Source organism: Colossoma macropomum, unplaced genomic scaffold (assembly GCF_904425465.1).
Source record: "Colossoma macropomum unplaced genomic scaffold, Colossoma_macropomum, whole genome shotgun sequence".
Taxonomy (NCBI): domain Eukaryota; kingdom Metazoa; phylum Chordata; class Actinopteri; order Characiformes; family Serrasalmidae; genus Colossoma; species Colossoma macropomum.
The window spans coordinates 23288912-23306799 of record NW_023494789.1 but is presented as its reverse complement, the minus strand read 5'-3'; the positions used below and the strand labels follow the sequence as shown (position 1 = coordinate 23306799).

Genomic DNA, 17888 nt, shown 5'->3' with positions numbered 1-17888 from the left:
GCTTAACCACTGGTTTATTGTGTAATTTTGGAAAAATGGGTGGGGTTTCCCTTTAGGGGCTCTCTCGTACAGGCAGGATTCTACTAAGGATTCTAGGCGCGAGCTGGGCGCTCGATTGGTCTGAGTGTTTTTTACGGGGGTGGAGTCTCTCGGTCCCGGGGCGCGTGCTGGGGCTGTTGGCTGGGGCGCGCGCTCACTCTGCGCTCTCCGCAGCTGATCTGCGGATCTTCTGGAGCTTTTTGTTGCTCCCGCCTCTCCACCCAGCACATCCACGGGGACGGAAACGGAAATAAGCGGCTCTCTTTGCTTCTCCTGCCTGGTGTCGGAGCGAGGAGAGTCGAGAAGAACAAGACTGCATTAAATAGATTTACAAGGCTCTGGTTGGCAAGCTGTGGACGCAGTTAAGTGGACAAAGACTGTTAGGTCATTAAAGGATTGTGCTTTGTGTGAGGGGAGCAGAGTCACTGGGTGAGTGCTGCATTTGCTTCTCTGGTAGCTTTGGTGGTGATGGAGAACATGACATAACACAAAGCTGAAGTTGTCTTCTTATTCGCCTGCTCCTTTTTCGAATTTTTCCGGTCCACCTTAAATGGTGCAGCAGTTACAGTCGAGCGACTGAGACGCCAGAATGTAACTGCTGCACCATTTAAGGTGGAACGGAAAAAATCGGATAGGGAAGCCAACTTTCTCATTTCGTTTTATCCACTCTTTTTAAAAAGATGGTTCTTTAGTGTTTTTATATAGAACCATGACCACCCTGAGAACCATTTGCATGCTTAAATGGTTCTCTGCATGGTGAAATGGTTCTTCAGCTTGTGTTATTTTTGAAAATGGTTCTGTATAGCTCTAAAAAAAAGGTTGACATCGTCACTATTCAAGTACAGCAGAACCCTTTTCGTTGCTACTTAGAACCATTTTCAAAAGCAACACATTCTGTATCAATCTCAGACAGCATGCAAATGATTCTTGGAGAACCATCTTTTTTAAAGAGTTTAATTGTTTTAATATTTGATGGGTAAAAGATATAAGCTTTGAGATATGAGCTTTCTGCTGCTAGAAAGTTTAGAGTCCTGTGTTTAAACAAAAAAGATTTCAGCTCTTACTTTAAGCTCTAATCAATACAGCTCACAATACAGTGTCCATTTATCCATTTAGTTTATATAGTGAAAGAGTTAAATGTGATTTTTAAGGATATTGAGGCAGTGTGCATTGCGCATGATGATGCACATCTCTATTTTAAAATTTAAATCAGATGTATTCCAAGTTTTAAAGGTTTTAAAGAGACTGCATATGTAGGGGTGGGCGATATGGCAAAAATATAACATCACAATACTCCAGGACATTTTTCACAATACACAGTATTTTATTGGAACTGATACAAAAGCACAAATACTGTTGAATGGATACAAAAATTCTGTCAAAAACTATGAATACTGTGATTTTTCTTCAATACTGTAGAAACTATTCTGGACTAAATATGACTGATTATGCCTAGAAAAGCATATTGTGGCATATTGTGATATAATTTATCACAGTAACCATAAATATCATCATATTTCCCACTCCCATGTAACATTACGATTTAAAAAACAAAACTTTTAAAGCCCCCAGTTCTTGTTATATTATGCAATCAAGGCCCATTATCAAAACAGCTTTATTTTAAAGATGAATTCCATCCCTTTTTCACAATTTTCACACTATTCAGTCGTTAAAATTTAAAGAGTAACACAAGTCAGAGGGGTTTGGTGTGAAATGGTTCAGATTTCTTTACAGTGGTGGTGATAGGAACCAGGGGTCACCATGACTACAACACAAATATAGACATTTTATTTACTATTCAAAACAACCAGTGAAGCTACACTTGTCTCCTGAGTTTTATATGGAATGTTGATGATGGGAAAATAGTGGAAAATCTGAAATAGTAAGTTTTCTTTTGGGACTATTTTGCCTCACAGCACCCTGCATATTATGTATCCCTCCACCATGAATAGATTTTAAGGGCAAAATCTTCTCAAAACTATCTTAAAACATAGTCTCAGACGTCAGACAGTGTATTCATAGCCATTTTGTGTAATAACTTTCTGTGAGGGAGGTTTTAGAGGTGGATGTCTGGTTCCTATCACCACCACTGTGAACAGTCCTGACTCTGTAAGTTTCTCTAGAATGGAGCGTTTCACACCAAACCACAATGACTCTGTTTCCATCTTATGGACAAAATTGATGGAATTACTTTACATCCATTACTGGACAAAAAACGCTCTTTGCAGTTTAGTCTTGCTGCATCGCTTCCTTTATAAAACGGGTTTGAGAGTTGGCTTCTGTTCCAGTCTGACACCATGATCTCTGAGCTCTGTCCCACTGCAGCTTGTAATGTTCCTCAAGAGGAGATCACTGAGAGGATGGCACCTTATCTGTCTAATGTGTGGTCTAATCTCAGGGGAAGTGCTGCTGGGGCAGAGCTGTTTGCATCAAAGTTAATTTGTCAAATTTAACTGTCCAGTCGTGCAGAGAGAGCATCGTGGGAAGCAGCGCAGCCTCTGCCATGGAGGCCATCGCCAAGTACGACTTCAACGCCACTGCGGATGACGAGCTGAGCTTCAGGCGCGGAGAGACTCTTAAGGTGGGTCAGTCATGTTTCCATACTGCTGTGAGACAGTAAACGCTCTACTGCAAAACAGACCTATTGATCAAACCATCATGTTTTGCATGATGTTCACCAACAGGTCACTTACAGGCCCCATAGCATGGAAAAAATATTTGATGTAGTATGTAAACACTGAGTGCGTGTACATGCATCTAATAATCCGATAACTGCAGAAAATCAGATTTTGTCAGTAATCCAATGCATTTATATGCACTTGAGTAATCAGATAATGGGGAAACTCTGGGTCTACATGAGTCAGACAGTAATCGGATTTCTCCTTTACAACCGGCTAATAAAGACACAGAACTTTTTTTAAAAACCTCGCCCCAACTTTACCTGAAAATATGAACGTACATGATCTAGAAGATGAAGAAGATTTAAATCCTTAATTTCGTCAAGCATGTAATTGGTTTCAGCGTTGCTCCAAAAGTGTTTTGCTGCCATCTCACAGCAAAGCTGCTTGCTTATTTCCGGTGCCGCCGTCTGTATTCGCGCATGCGCAGACTGAGAAATCCAAAAGAAATCAGAGTAGGAGTTTACATGCACTGAGAAATCTGATTACTGAGCTAAAATCCAGCTCTCTTTATCAGATTTCTTAAACTAATTTCTAGAACTTACTCCGATCTAAGAAATCACGAGTATGCTGTCTATATGACCATTTGAATAATCAGATAACCAATTATGATTGGATTATTGAGTGCATGTAAACACACTCAGTGACGTAAGACAGAATGTTGCTGCTGCACCACTTGAGGTGGAACTGGAAAATTGGAACAAGAACCTGGTGAACAGGAAGCCTACTTCAGCCTCATCATATCTATTTCACTAATGAAAAACATTTTTCTTGAAGTATATTATTACACATTTGGCTCCTATTTCTCTGTAAACTCGCTGTGTGAACATGTAGGGCTGTATTTAACACGGTTTGTTGTCAAAGCTTTGAGGATTCGTTTCTTTTAGCATGTTAGCATCCATTTGCTAATTTTAGCTTTGCTTACACTGCACTAGATTCATGACCTGCGGCTTTGGCAGGAACTGAAAATAAAAATAAGACGCAGAACTACAAAAGCGATCATAGCCTTTTTATTGCATATTTGAAAATCAGTCTGTTTTGTCTGGTTAGCTGCGCTGGTGGCGTTGGCTCCGCTTAATTTCAATTTTTGTGGTATCCTGATCGGTATCGGCCCCAAAAACACTCAATGGTCCATCTCTAACTCTGCGTTACTTTTGGAGCACCACTGTAGACATCGCGATGATGTTCTGGTTCGACGGTAATGTTCTTAAGGCCGTGGTGCTCTTAGCTTTGATCCAAAAGAGTGTTGAGCAAGCAGCCCCGCAGTTATGTGGTCGCTGTAATGCTTCTCAACCAATTCCACCAACTTCTTCTGAACCCCCCCGCGCCCCACCCCCAGTCCTGCCTTGTTTGGCTGGGACTCCCCAGGCTGCAGTAAGGGGCTTCAGGAACGCCTGCCATCTTCTTCTACTCTTAATTGAATTTAGACCGCGAAGAGCCATGCTGCTATTGAAGGCCCCCAGGCCCTCTCTCTCTCTCCCCCTTTCTCTATCTCTCTCTCTCTTCCCCCTTTCTCTCCCTTCTCTCTTTTCCCCAAACCGCTGAACTTCAAAGCATTTCGTCTTTCTCAATGTTCCAGTCCACTTTTAATCATTAATCTCTGTAAGAACTCTCCTCGCTCGCCCAGTGCCAGTGATCAAAACAGTTTAGTCTGAGAAGAACTCCAGTGTTCTCCTCCTCTGCTGCTGTTGGGCAGCGAAATCAAAGCCCAAGGTTCTTCTGTGTTCCATGATGACGAAGAAGATAAGGACAGTGCTGTGATGTTGTTATTATAGTTTTGAAATTTTCTTTAGTTATTTTTTAATTTTTCATTTTGTTTTTTTAATTTCAGTTTAGTTTCAGTTAGTTTTAAGGGTACATTTAAGAGTTTTAGTTTTGTTTTTATTTAGTTTTAGTTTTAGTGTTGTGATGGATGCTGTGATGTCTTTGATAAGAGGAGAATAAAATTAACACAGCAGTAGACTGAGCCCAGCTCGGCTTCAGCTTTACTTAATCACTGTACGTACCAACCGAACCAATAATTTTACTAAAGAACCCTTGAAGAACCATCTTTTTAAGGGTCTAGAACAGCAGCAGAAACTGCTGTGAATGCTGTGAAACAAGTACAGTTATAAAATCATGAAGATCCGCCAGGTGTAAGTCATGACACAGCAATGTTTAACACAGAAATGTAATTCACTTTATAAGCAGCATTGCATTGTCCAGTTAGCCACTAACATAATGCTAATTTCCATTACCATCCCTATGGGAATTTGTGTTGTTAGCACCAAGCTAACAGTTTTATATAATCACGTTTGATGGCAGTTCTAGCCATTTAGTCAGTGTACTTTAAATCTGTTCTTTGTGTAATAGAATCTCATTATAGACGTAATAGATGACATTTGCCATTGAAGTTTTATCTTTAAGCAATTATCACCCTGTCATGCTCTGTGGCAGGTATAAAAATACTGAGCAGCAGAGTTGACCTCAATTTTGCATCAAGATGAGAAGATCTGAGTGACTTTGAAAGAGAGTTTATTATTGAATGGCAGCAGTAGGAACAGTGAGTAAAAGGCTACAGCACACAAACCCCTCATTACACAGCAAGGATGATATCTTGTCAAGTGTAATCATTTTATATCTACAGAATTTTTCTCATTTTGCTGTACGTTGTAGATATTTTTTACTTGTTTTAGGTAATTTTATGAAGTGAAATGACCTCACTCTGTTGGCAGATAATTTTGGTTTAAAAATTATCCACCAGTACATATTGAGAGACCAAGTAAGAGTAGTAAGTAATTTCTATAAATAAATAAAATAATCCTAAACATACTTACAGCAATCTGAGCTTCAGAAAGTTCTGCACAAGTAGGAGAGTGCGTGTGCAGCATACACCAGGAGAACAGAACAGGCCTGCATGCTGGACCCCTACAGTGAGGGTTCTGATGGTTCTGTTATGCTGTTGGGGGCATTTTGCTGGTTACTTGTCCCATTAGAGGAGTCAGTGAAGATCAATACAAAGTGATTCTGACAGATCACCTTCATCCTCTAAAAAACATTTTATATCCTGATGGGAGTGGTCAGTGCCTTCATCCACTGGGCATGAGGGGTCACTAAATGCTTTGATGAGTATGAAAATGATATGAATGATATGCTGTCGCCTTCACAGCCATCAGTTTTCAACCCAGTTGAACACCTGTGAGAGATTCTGGAGTGATGGGTTAGTCCACATTCTCCACCACCATCGACAAAGCACCAACTGAGGGAATATCTTTTGGAAGAACGGTGTTCCATCCCTCTAGAACAGTTCCACAGACTTGAAGGTGCCTTGAAGCTGTTCTGACAAAAGCTGGATTAGTTTTAAGTGTAAATTGTTTGGTAATAATTTAATTGGCAGTGTAATTTGGGCATGACTTGACTGGCTGATTCGTACAGTATAAAAGATCCTGTAATTTTCCCAAATTACTCCAAATAGCCCAGATCCAAACATTGTTTACATCAGCATTATGCAACAGGCACCATGCTTAAAAGCAATAAAACACTGTGTGGCTAAATGATATATAGACTAGCATTAACCTAGTAAAGTGGGTTCATTCAGTTTACCAAAAGCTGCCCAACAGGACAGAAAACACACTGCTTGACCAGCTACATGCTTTTCCATGCCTTACCATGCTTTTGAGTTAATTTTCCTTTTCCTTGAAATTCGGCCATCACCAAAAGTGTTCTGGAGTTCAGTAGTCTCGTCATGAACTTGAGGATTAAGGAACTGGGTCAAATCTAGCTCAGTTTTAGCTGTCAGCCTCATCTGAGGCGCTGCTTTCTGCAAAGCTGAAGTCAGCTTCTCAGTTGAACTTTCTTGTTTCACATTAAATGGTGCAGAGCTCGTACTGCTACATATGACTACAGTTACATGTAACTGTTGCACCATTTGAAGTGGAACCAGACCTCATCTGTTTTCTATTAGCCGGTTTTGTTGTTACGTTACTGAGATGTGGATTCGAGGCCTGATATTACTGAGGTGCTCTTGAGTTTTGAGAACTATAAGTGGAAATCCACTCCAGAATTACTGCTTAAACTACAGTCATATTCGTGCTGAATTAAAATCACAGATCTCGCCTGTAAACACTCAAATTACAGCGGGTCCTTGTGTGATACTAATCCAGCTCCAGTAGGGCTTAAGACATTTTATATTGTTTTTTCCTTTAATTTGTCTCCCATCTGTACATATCTGTAGCAGAAAAATAATTCAGTTTTACAAGAAGAAATACAAATGGCTAGGGGTGGGAATCTCTAGGCACCTCACGATTCGATTACGATTCAGAGGGCTGCGATGCGATTATAAAACGATTATCAATGCATCTCGATGCATCCTTTTTTCTATATAGCATTTATATTTTCTCACTGTGTGAGCTCAAGTTTCGAGTTCAAGTTTCAAGTTTATTTGTTACTTGCACAACATGTCAGGACATTTATGCATTGAAATGCTTGTGGTGAGGCTCAGCTAATCACTCTACAGAAAGTCAATAAGTAAAAATAAAAATACAAGAAAAACCAACTGAAATATATTAAATATACACAAAATATACACAAAATATATACAGAATGTAGAGACAATATACATTTTAAAGTGACTAAGTGACTCGGTGTTTTTATTTAAAGTGACTTGGTTCTTTTAAAGCAAAGCATTTCTAATGATCCATAATGAATTTACTTCCAATATCTTTTTTAATAAAAACAGATGGAAGTAATGTGGCAAGTGAATTAGAAGACTCTCATTCACTGCTCTTGTTTGGAGCACATGAGAAGAAGATAAAATGCGCAGTTACGGTGAAATAAGATCCAGTGGTGATGGATGTCCACGCAGCACATGTTACAGCTATTCTACACATTTTCTTTAGTGATTTTATAACTTCGGTTTTGGTCTCGTTGTAGAGACGGGGGGGACCGCTGTGTCAGTAAAGTATCTTTGAGACAGGTCGTGTGCAACATAGTGTGAAAGTCCTGTTTCGCAACGACTGAGAACCGCAGTGCAGACTGCAGGTCACATAGCAACGATGCGTTATTCGCATTTATAAGCAGCGCAGTTGGTTTCCTGGTACATTAAATCTGCAACGAGAGACTGTCAAACACTAAAACGTGGTGAAGCTGAAGTCAGCTTCTCTTTCAAATTCTCCCGTTCCACCTTAAATGGTGCCGCATTTACATTCGGCACCTCAGTTAGAATTTAAGGTGGAACGGGTAAATTCGAACAAGAAGCTGGAGAATAAGAAACGACTTCAGCCTCGTAAAACAGCCGAATGTTGAGAGACATTTAACTGATCTACTTCTGAGGAAAAGTTTTCTGGCGGAGATGGGAGGAAAGCGGCTGTAGCTAAAGCTTAAAGCAGAGCGAAGTAAATCTGCGTTTCGTTTATATTGTTTAGTCTATACTAGGACATTAACACATACTGAGACACACTGGACATTAAATGTTGTGGCTCCCAAGGTGGTTTGATTTTTGTTGAAAGGACAAAATGTTATCATTTGGATTGTGACTCCTGATCTAACCTGGCTTTAATGCAGAGGGAGCCGGTCGGATTTCTCACTCATCCAGTACTGTTTTTGTTATGTGCCGCCACAGACTGTCCGGGCGCCGCACTTCCGCACTTCCAAGTTCTGCCTTTTGCGTTCCGTCAACATTACGTTATAAATTACATCTGTAGAAAATGTATTTTTGACATTTGTGAATCGATTCAGAATCGTTCACGTCCGCATCGCAATGCATCTAAGAATCGCACCCCTATATGGCATATACTCTTTTGTACAAATCAAATTTTAGTTCTTTAATTAAGACTGCATAGGGGGGTGTTTGCTTTTTTGTATTTGTATTTGTTCAACAGACAATGCTAACGTTAATATGAGTAATTTAAACAGTCGTATTTAAGCGGGTTAGAGTTTGGAACAAGCTTACTGACTCACAGATGCTGATAAACCAGTTTGCGGTAGGTACCGACATTTGCTTTCGAACAAAAATTTTTACCACTTTGTGATGTACTATAAAAGTACCAGATTTTGATCAGGGCTGCAGTTTTCTCTCTAGAACTGTTTCTAAAGTTCCGGATCTTCTTAGGAGTTCTGAAAGGAGCCGGAAGGTTTCGTTTGCATTGAATGCGTTCGCTGAAGGCCAGACGGCTGGAAGCTGTGTGCTGGATTTCATTATTCTGAGAATGAAAAGCTGAATTGCAGTGGGGCTAAAATTAGCCGCTGAAAGGGAAGGATCAGAAACTGGAGCTCTGAGAGCCAGCAGAAACCAGTAATAACAGCAATAACAGCTTCCATCTTCTCAAGCTCGCCATTAAAAATGACTCCACATGACAGACTGGGTTTTTTTCTCTGCAGTCTAAAAGAAACATGACGCATTCTTGTTGTTTTGCTCGATTAGTGGCGAGTCTTGGCTTTCGGAGAACTGCAGAAGGTGTGCATTTCTTCCTCTATCCATGATGATCTTCCACACCAATTTCTATTCAGATCTGTGACTGGGGTCCAGGCCATGGCTAAAACCCAATAAACAGATATATCATTACTTTATGAATGTGTTTGAGAGCTTTTGAGGCAGCCCTGGACCGCAGTAAGTGATTTATGTCTGCCAAATTCAATGTTTCTATATCTGTTTCTCTCTCTTGACGATAATCCAGCACAGAAACACAGTTCAAACATTTCCTGAATCTGTAGAGTCGCCCTTTCCATTCCATCTTATCACGAGATCAGACGCGACTCACATCCGGAGTTATGAGGCAAGATTGTGAGTTCAATCCCCAGTGATGCCGCAGCCATGTGTGTCTGCTAGTCCAAGACAGGGATAGGGTGGTCCTCTCTCCCCTCATCACTCAGTAAGATGCTAGCCAGTACAGGTCTTTGTTAGCTGACAGAATTAGTATTTAGTGTTCTCCTCCAAGCTTGTTGAAGTTCAGCGGTTTGAAAAGATGTGGTGTCTCGGAGGAAGGCTGCACCCTCCCAGCTTGAAAGCATCGGATAATAGGAGGAGTTCTAGCTAGCGAGTGTATTGTGGATATCGTCAGTACTTAATCACTTTCCTGCTGTTTGTTTCATTCAAAAGAGATCATCATTAGTCCCATTTAAGGTATTAATTGCAGCACAATGTGTGAAATGTTTAAGACAAATCATTGAATTTATATTTCTAATAGTGTTTTTAGTGTAAGGCGCTACTTTGTCTTTTCTAACTTAGCGGATGTCAGAAAAGCTAAATATTGCGACACATGTTTCATAAAAAAACTTCCTGAAGTATCGCAATATAATGTTGCTGTATTGCCCACCTCTACATCACAGTGTGTTGCAATATGTAGTGATATAGTTGTTATATGTAGTTTTGTCCACAGCTTACAGCCCACAGTGAAAGAGGCAGGGTTAAAGAGAGAGAGAGAGAGAGAGGGAGAGGGGCAGGAAGTTGGGGGTAGCTGTGAGGACTGGGTAATGTTTATATTTCTCTCAGCTCTGTGGTGAAGACGGCTAAAGAAAACGAGCGGTTCCTAATCCTGCGTCTGTGCTGTTTCACTGTGTTTGTATGTGTTTAACAGAATGCTAGCGAGCCTGGTGGGTGCTGGGACTTTTGAACAGGGTCAAACCGAGCTCGGACACTGATCTAAACTCTCAGCTTCCCACGCAGAGTCTTTTTGAAGATGTTGCCAGCTGTAGGGGTGAAGATTGTAGAGCTTGGTGTACCAGCACATATTCTCACACATTGTTAGAGACACTGTGTATCTCTAAAATTACTTTACAGGAGAAATTAAAAACATTGTTTATTTATTATTTGTAAATTGTAACAGATGATTTTGAGTGTTCGCTGCATGCTTACCAGCCACTTCATTAAGTCCACCTCCTTGTTTCTGCACTCAATGTCTGTTTTATCAGCTCCACTGACCATATAGTTTCACTTTGTAGTTCTACAATTACAGACTGTAGTCCATCTGTTTTTCTGCATACTTTGTTACCCTGTTCTTCAATGGTCAGGACCCCCACAGACCCCCACAGAGTAGATATTATTTGGATGGTGGGTCATTCTCAGCACTGCGGTAACACTGACATGGTGGTGGTGTGTTAGTGTGTGCTGGTGCGAGTGGATCAGACAGCAGTGCTGCTGGTGTTTAAACACTGTGTCCACTTACTGTCCACTCTATTAGACACTTCTACCTTGTTGGTCCACCTTGTAGATGTAAAGTCAGAGACGATAGCTCATCTGCTGCACAGTTTGTGTTGGTCATCCTCTAGTCCTTCATCAGTGGTCACAGGACGCTGCCCACAGGACGCTGTTGGCTGGATGTTTTTGGTTCTTAGTCAAGCAGCGACACTGAGGTCTTTATAAAGGGTTTATGAATGGTTTAAAATTAGTCTATTAACCCTTTATAAGGGAAGTCTTAATGTAAAGTGGTACTGGAGGTTCTTAACATTCTTACATACATTACTCTCATCCACTGAAAGGTTCTTTAGGGAACCAAAAGTAGTTTTCCTGTGACATTGTGCAAAGATTGTTTACATATCAAAATTGAATGCAGTGACAGTTGAGAAATTATGTAATTTATGGAGAAGAGCAGATTCAACATTGTTGCAACTGCCTTCAAGCATCAACAATCTGAGAAATTATAGATAATCTGTAGGAGGCTATCAAAATAAAGTGACCCAATTCATTTTAATTTATTTCTGTTGGTGTTTTTTCTTTATTTAATATGCATGCAGTGTAAACATAATTGAAATAGTGTTATGGATAAATGAAAAAACAGCTTAAAACCAAGAATTATTAGAACAATGAAATGCTGTATAATTTTTATGAATTTAAGGAATTATAGACTAAATTAGGCCCTTTATTAAAACTTCTGCCCACCAGGTGTTAAACAGATGGTTTCCTGCAGTATTAACAGCATTAGCTTGCCTAAAATGTGAAAATGCCTGTAAGTTAGCATATGGAGAGACCACCTAGCTTTGATATTTTGTGGGTAAACGTCTCCCGCGTTCCTGGGAAATACTTCTAAGACTGAAGTGTTTGGCCCTAAATGCGAATCTTGGCTAATTATAACGCTAATTACCATCTCGTGCTTGTCTCTCGGGGGGCTGGTGAGGACGTTCCTCTCCTGGGTGCTGCTTTGAACATTTCACTCAAGGAATCACTCCTCTACGAGTCCCTCGAGTTCTTAAGGCGCTGCTTTCCCCCCTCAGGGAGCAGAGAGGATTATGGGAAGTTGTAGCGGTTGAATTGTTAAGTTGTTGTGTGCCCCACTTTTCCAAGGCCTTGTGAGAGTTGGAGTTTCCTACATCAAAGAGCAGCACGTCAGTGGCCTGCAGCTGAACTACTTTTGTAGCGCAGAGTGTTTCTTTCCTTTTCATATCACCTTAAAACGCTTGTGTTGTTCTGATGGAGGTGCCTCTGGAATAGGACACATTTCAACCTAGAAAAGGACTGTGAAGAGTCAAAACAACGACATGTTTCTTGTGTCTTCTTGTAAAGCCGGGAATCCTCTGCCTGGATCTGTCAAAATAGCATCACAGGGTTAGCTCTAGATTTATAACGTGGTAAATGTACATGTTCTCCAATTTAGCACTGGCCTCATTATTGTTTGAATGGGACCTGTAAGACCCACCATCAGTATGATTTAAGTCTTTTCTCGATCGTTACGGTTATTCTTTGTCTGGGAGTTAATTAATTCATGGTACACCTGCTTTATTGTTGTATATAGCTTGACTAGATTTGCAATAACCAGTTTACGTGTAATTTAGCTAAAAATGACCCAGATTAAGATGGCAGTATGCTACAAATAGTATTGGGCGATACACCAGTTCATCTGGTATACCGGATAAAATTCTTCTTAAGTTATTAGTTTTGTCTTTATCATTACACCGATGTACAAATAAATGCACATAATGTGACGTACAAACAGTGCAGAACTCACTGATTCCGTCACCTCTTGTGTACTGAGCTGCAGCCTAAGGTCAGTTAGTCTAGCCTACTGTCAAAGTGACATCAGATTGTAATGCGTTAAAGGGGTAAAAGAAAGTGGAAGGAAGAGCCAATCTCTTGGGGTTAGCTGTTAGCCCTTAGCCTAGCATGGAGACTAACTAGCTTTCTGTGTGCAGCAAAAAAAAAGTACTGGCTTGCGCTGCCAGACAACATATTTAGATCAAAATGAACATTCAAAGGAAACAGTGAACAGCCTGTAGCAGTGCTGAGATTTGCACCAAGTTTTTCTTTTTTACAACTGCATGATCAGCGATTTGTTTGATTTTGTTTAGTTTTTTTCATCATTTGAAAAACAATGTCTTTACAGTAGTAGGTAGGACTGTAAAGCTTCACAAAATTCATTATTTGGTTCAGTAAAGTTCAGTGATGACAATTAGATTTTTTTTATATGTAGCAAAAATAAGGAGTGCAGACTGTGGTATTGTTAATACAGTCAAATACAGGATTTTTCTTGTGTTAACAGATGAGATAGGTCTCTGCTGTCTCTCTCTCTCTCTCTCTCTGTGTGAAATGTTGTGACTGGGTTGAGCTGCTAGCGAGCAATAAGGGCTTAAAGGGGAGACAGCCATGCAGAGACCAAACAGACAACTGGAGCCTACTTTATATCAAACAGTCCTGCACTGCTGACACTACCTCTCAGGTCTACGATGTCATATGTGACCTTTAAACACAATCACACTTTTATGAATGTTGACTTTCTCGCTCCCCTACGAAGACAAAGATCCAGTTCACTTCAAGTTTTGTAAATCATACACATTTCTAAATATATGTAATGGTATTTTCAAAAATGCATGTGTACGTGTAATATTTGAGACTTACAGTTGTGTTTAGTGTGCTCCTTTCAGGCATGAGCTTTCAGCTGGGCTTTGTAGTACCAGATTCAACATGCTAGCCATGGCTGACCTAATGCACTAGCCACGAGAAAACATGCTAGTCACAATGTAGTGATACTATATCATATGATTGCATTACACTGTATTGTTCCTCCTACAATATTAGCAGCTGGCTGATGACTGGATAGCTTGCCTGTGCTCACTGACCCCGGATCAGACTCATCGAGGACAGACAGCGGCTAATCAGCTGGAGTCTGATTGCTGTGTGACTCAGATGGACCGTTCTGGAAACTGCAGGAGAGCCTTTCTTTCTGTGCTGCTCCGCTGGGGGCTGACCGCCTCCTATGACTCATCAGTCCTTCACTGCTCTCCACAACTTTCCAGTGAAAAAAAACTTACAAGGTGTCTTATGAGAAACACTGAGAAACTCTTAAGAATGTTGTTAAAACAGTTCTTAAAACTTAAGGAGTTCTGTGATGTTCTCTTAAGAAGGGCATCAACATAGAAAGAAACTCAGCATCATCGACTTTAATGCATAAATCAGAATGCATGAGAAGTTGTAGCTAAACTCTTTCAAGACAAGTGAGAGGCTTTAATAAGGTTCAGAAAATATTTAGGAACATTTAAGTTCATATTTAAGATGAAAAGGTAGGGTAAGATTGGAGTGATACTGAAAGGTTGGGGCAGATTGGAAGAGTCATAAAGGGTTGGCACAGATTGGAAAGGTACTGAAAGGTTGAGGCAGATTGGAGGGATACGAAAAGGTTGGGGTGGTTAGAGTGGTACTGAAAGTTTGGGGCAGATCGGAGTGGTACTGAAAGGTTGGCGTGGTACTAAAGGTTTGAGGCAGATTGGAGGAGTGCTAAAAGGTTGGGGCAGGTTGGAGGGGAGCTTAATTGTTGGGGCAGATTGGAGTGGTACTGAAAGGTTGGCGTGGTACTAAAGGTTTGAGGCAGATTGGAGGAGTGCTAAAAGGTTGGGGCAGGTTGGAGGGGAGCTTAATTGTTGGGGCAGATTGGAGTGGTACTGAAAGGTTGGGGCAGATTGCAGTGTTACTGAAGGGTTGGGGGAGATTGGAGTGATACTAAAAAGTTGGGGCAGATTGGAGCAGTACTGGAAGGTTGGGGCAGTTTGGAAGGGTACTAAAAGGTTGGGGCGGGTTGGAGGGGAATTTAATTGTTGGGGCAGATTGGAGTGATACTAAAAGTTTGGAGCAGGTTGGTGTGGTACTAGAAGTTTGAGGCAGATTTGAGGAGTGCTAAAAGGTTGGGATAGGTTTGAGGGGAATTTAATTGTTGGGGCAGATTGGAGTGGTACAGAAAGGTTGTGGCAGGTTGGAGTGGTACAGAAAGGTTGTGGCAGGTTGGAGTGGTACAGAAAGGTTGTGGCAGGTTGGAGTGGTACAGAAAGGTTGGGACAGATTAGAGGTGTACTAAGAGGCTGGGGCTATTTGATAGGACACTAAAAAATTGGGGCAAATTGAAAGGGTACTGAAAGTTTGGGGCAGATTGGAGGCGTACTGAAAGGTTGGGGCAGATTGGAGGCGTACTGAAAGGTTGGGGCAGATTGGAGGTGTACTGAAAGGTTGGGGCAGATTGGAGGCGTACTGAAAGGTTGGGGCAGATTGGAGGGGTATGAAAAGATTAGGGCAGATTGGAGTGGTACTAAAAGGTTGGGGCAGATTGAAATGGTACTAAAATGTTGGGGCAGATTGGGGGCTACTCAAAGGTTGGGGCAGATTGGAGTGGTACTGAAAAGTGGGGCAGGTTGGAGTGATATTGAAAGGTTTGGGCAGATTAAAGGGGGGTAGGTCCAGTTTATAGGTGTGGGGGTAGGAGGGGTAAGTCCAGTTTCAAGGGGTAGGTTGGAGCTGGCTGTACAGTTTACACCAGGTAGCAACGGTAAGAGTAGGATGGGGCAGATAGGAGTGGTAGGTCCAGGTCAGTGTACTTGGACCAGGTTGGAGGCGTAGGGTAGGTTGTTGAGATTTTAGGTGGTAACACCAGATTGGAGGTGTAGACTGGGGCAGATTGGAGGGGTTTGGAGGTGATGCTGAACTGAGGAACACCTTCTTTCCCAAATGTCACCTGAGGCACATGCAGAAAAATGGCATATACATTGTCATTTTAGTCATCCCAGTCTAACATGAGGATGTAGGTGTAAGTTGGGGCAGGTTGAAGGGTAGGGGCAGGTTGTGACAGGGCACATATCACTTCTGTTAGGTGTGATCAGAGGAATTGTGATCTCATCATTTATCATCCTCATCATCATCGTTACTATGTAAAAGGTGGGATTAGTCACTTTGTACCAGGGAGTCGGAAGTAATGTTCAAAACACCTGATGTTTCCCAGAGGGCACCATATGCCGTCATTAGTCATACTGTCCTGGGAGGTAACGCTCAGCAGGAAACACCCCCCACAGCTCCACTGTGTATCATGACCTTACAGCATCAGGACAGAACCCTGCTGAGTGCAATCCTCTAAAACTCACCAGCATCCTGTTAAAAGTGTTCCTTTAAGCTGGTGTTAAATTGATCCTTGGCCTGAGCCCTCAGGCATCCACAAACTACATTTCCCAGCTGCCTTCATATAAGCGCTACCAGCTGGATTAGGTCTTTTTTAATGTGTTTTTCTGTCTTAAATACAGTAAAATACCCTGAAAAGGCAATTAAACTTAAACATAACGTCTAGTGTTACACACAAAGGCCATTCACTCTGAGAGTTCAGCTTATTCTGGATGACCTAATTTTACATTATGTAATTATGCATTAAGGTTTATCACATTTCCCTCGTCCAGCCTGTCTTTCATTTATTCACTTTATTTCTCAATCTGTCAGTAACATTTCCCAATCCCTTTAATTCAGGAAGTCCTGTTTCATTCCAGTCCAACCAAATATCCCTCTCTCCCTCCCTCTCCCCTCTCTCTCTCTCTCTATCCTTCTATCCCTCTATCCCTCTCTCTCTCTCTCTCTCTCTCTCTCTCTCTCTCTCTCTCTCCCCCTCTCTCTCCCCCTCTCCTCTCCTCTCCTCTCCCTCTCTCTCTGTCTCTATCTCTTTCTTTCTCTCTCTCTCTCTCCTTTCCCACTCTTTCCTACTCTTTCGCTCTCTGCCTCATTCTTTTCTCTCTCCCTCATTTTTACTTCTGTCTCTCTGTTTCTCTACCTCTCCCCCCTTTTCTATTTTCTCTCCCTCTCTCTCTCCCTCCCTCTCCCTTCCTGTCCTCTCCGTCTCCCCGTCCTTCTTTCTTTCATTCTTTTCTCCCTGTTTCTCTCTTCCCTTTCTTTCTCTTTTTTTCTCTTTCTCTCTCTCTACCTCTTTCTTTCTTATTCATTCCGTTCTGTTTATCTTTTCTATCTCTGCCTTTCTCTGTTTCCTTCTCCCCTTCTCCCTTTATCTCTGTCTTTCTCACTCTTGCACTTTCTCACTCTCGCCCTCATTTTTTCTCTCAATCTGTTTCTCTCTTCCCTTCCCCCCTTTTCTCTCTATCTAGATCTTTTCTGTTTCTCTCTTTCATTTCTCTCTTCCCCATCCCCTCTTTCTCTCATTCTTTCTTTCTTTCTTTTTCTCTTTCTGTCTTTCTCTTTCTTATTCATTCCTTTCTCTATCTTTGTTTATCTGTATCCTTTTTCTCCTTTCCCACTCTCTATCTTTCTCTTTCGTTCTTTGCCTCATTCTTTTCTCTCTATCCCTCATTTTTCCTCTGTCTGTTTCTCTACTTCCCTCTTCCCCCTCCCCCCTTCTCTCTTTCTCTTGTTCTTTTCTGTCTGTTTCTCTCTTTCCTTTCTCTTTCTCCCCTTCTCTCTTTTTCTTGCTGTCTCTTTCTTTCTCTCAATCCTTTCTCTCTTTCTCCCCTTCTCTCTTTTTCTTGCTCTCTTTCTTTCTCTCAATCCTTTCTCTACTCTCTCTCTCCCTCTCTTCTCCCTCTCTCTCCTCTCCCCCCCTTGTCAATCTCTCTCTCATTCTTTGCACCGTATCTCTCTCTCTCTCTCTCTCTCTCTCTCTCTCTCTCTCTCTCTCTCTCTCTCTCTTTCTGTGTTCTAATGACCTATATATTGAAGGTGATTTTATAGAGAGACTGACTGAGGTATTCTCTCTGTTTATACCCCCTCTCTCTCCCTCTCCCTCTACCTCTCTCTCTCTCTCTCTCTCTGGTGGGGTTTGAATAGTGGATCAGGCTCTGCTGTATCTACAGAGAGATGCTTTTTTCTGGAACAGATGAAATTGGGACAGATTTTCTCTCCTCCCACACGCAGACCCACTCACTGTGAATAATACAGGGGAAAAAATCTGCTTATGCTAATTTGGGACATCATATGGCTGATTTCCTGTTGAAGGCTGTAGATGATGTTCAGAT

The 17888-nt window shown here is 41.4% G+C and overlaps 1 protein-coding gene across 1 annotated transcript in view; it reads left to right on the top strand.

Moving 5' to 3' along the window:
- The first annotated feature begins 211 nt into the window (after positions 1-211).
- The window catches only part of grb2a (growth factor receptor-bound protein 2a), a 31359-nt gene continuing 13682 nt past the window's right edge, over positions 212-17888 (top strand). Inside the window, 2 exon segments of the mRNA XM_036570597.1 lie at positions 212-468; positions 2501-2620. Of these exon segments, the coding sequence (XP_036426490.1) occupies positions 2543-2620 (78 nt within the window). The 5' untranslated portion in view covers positions 212-468; positions 2501-2542.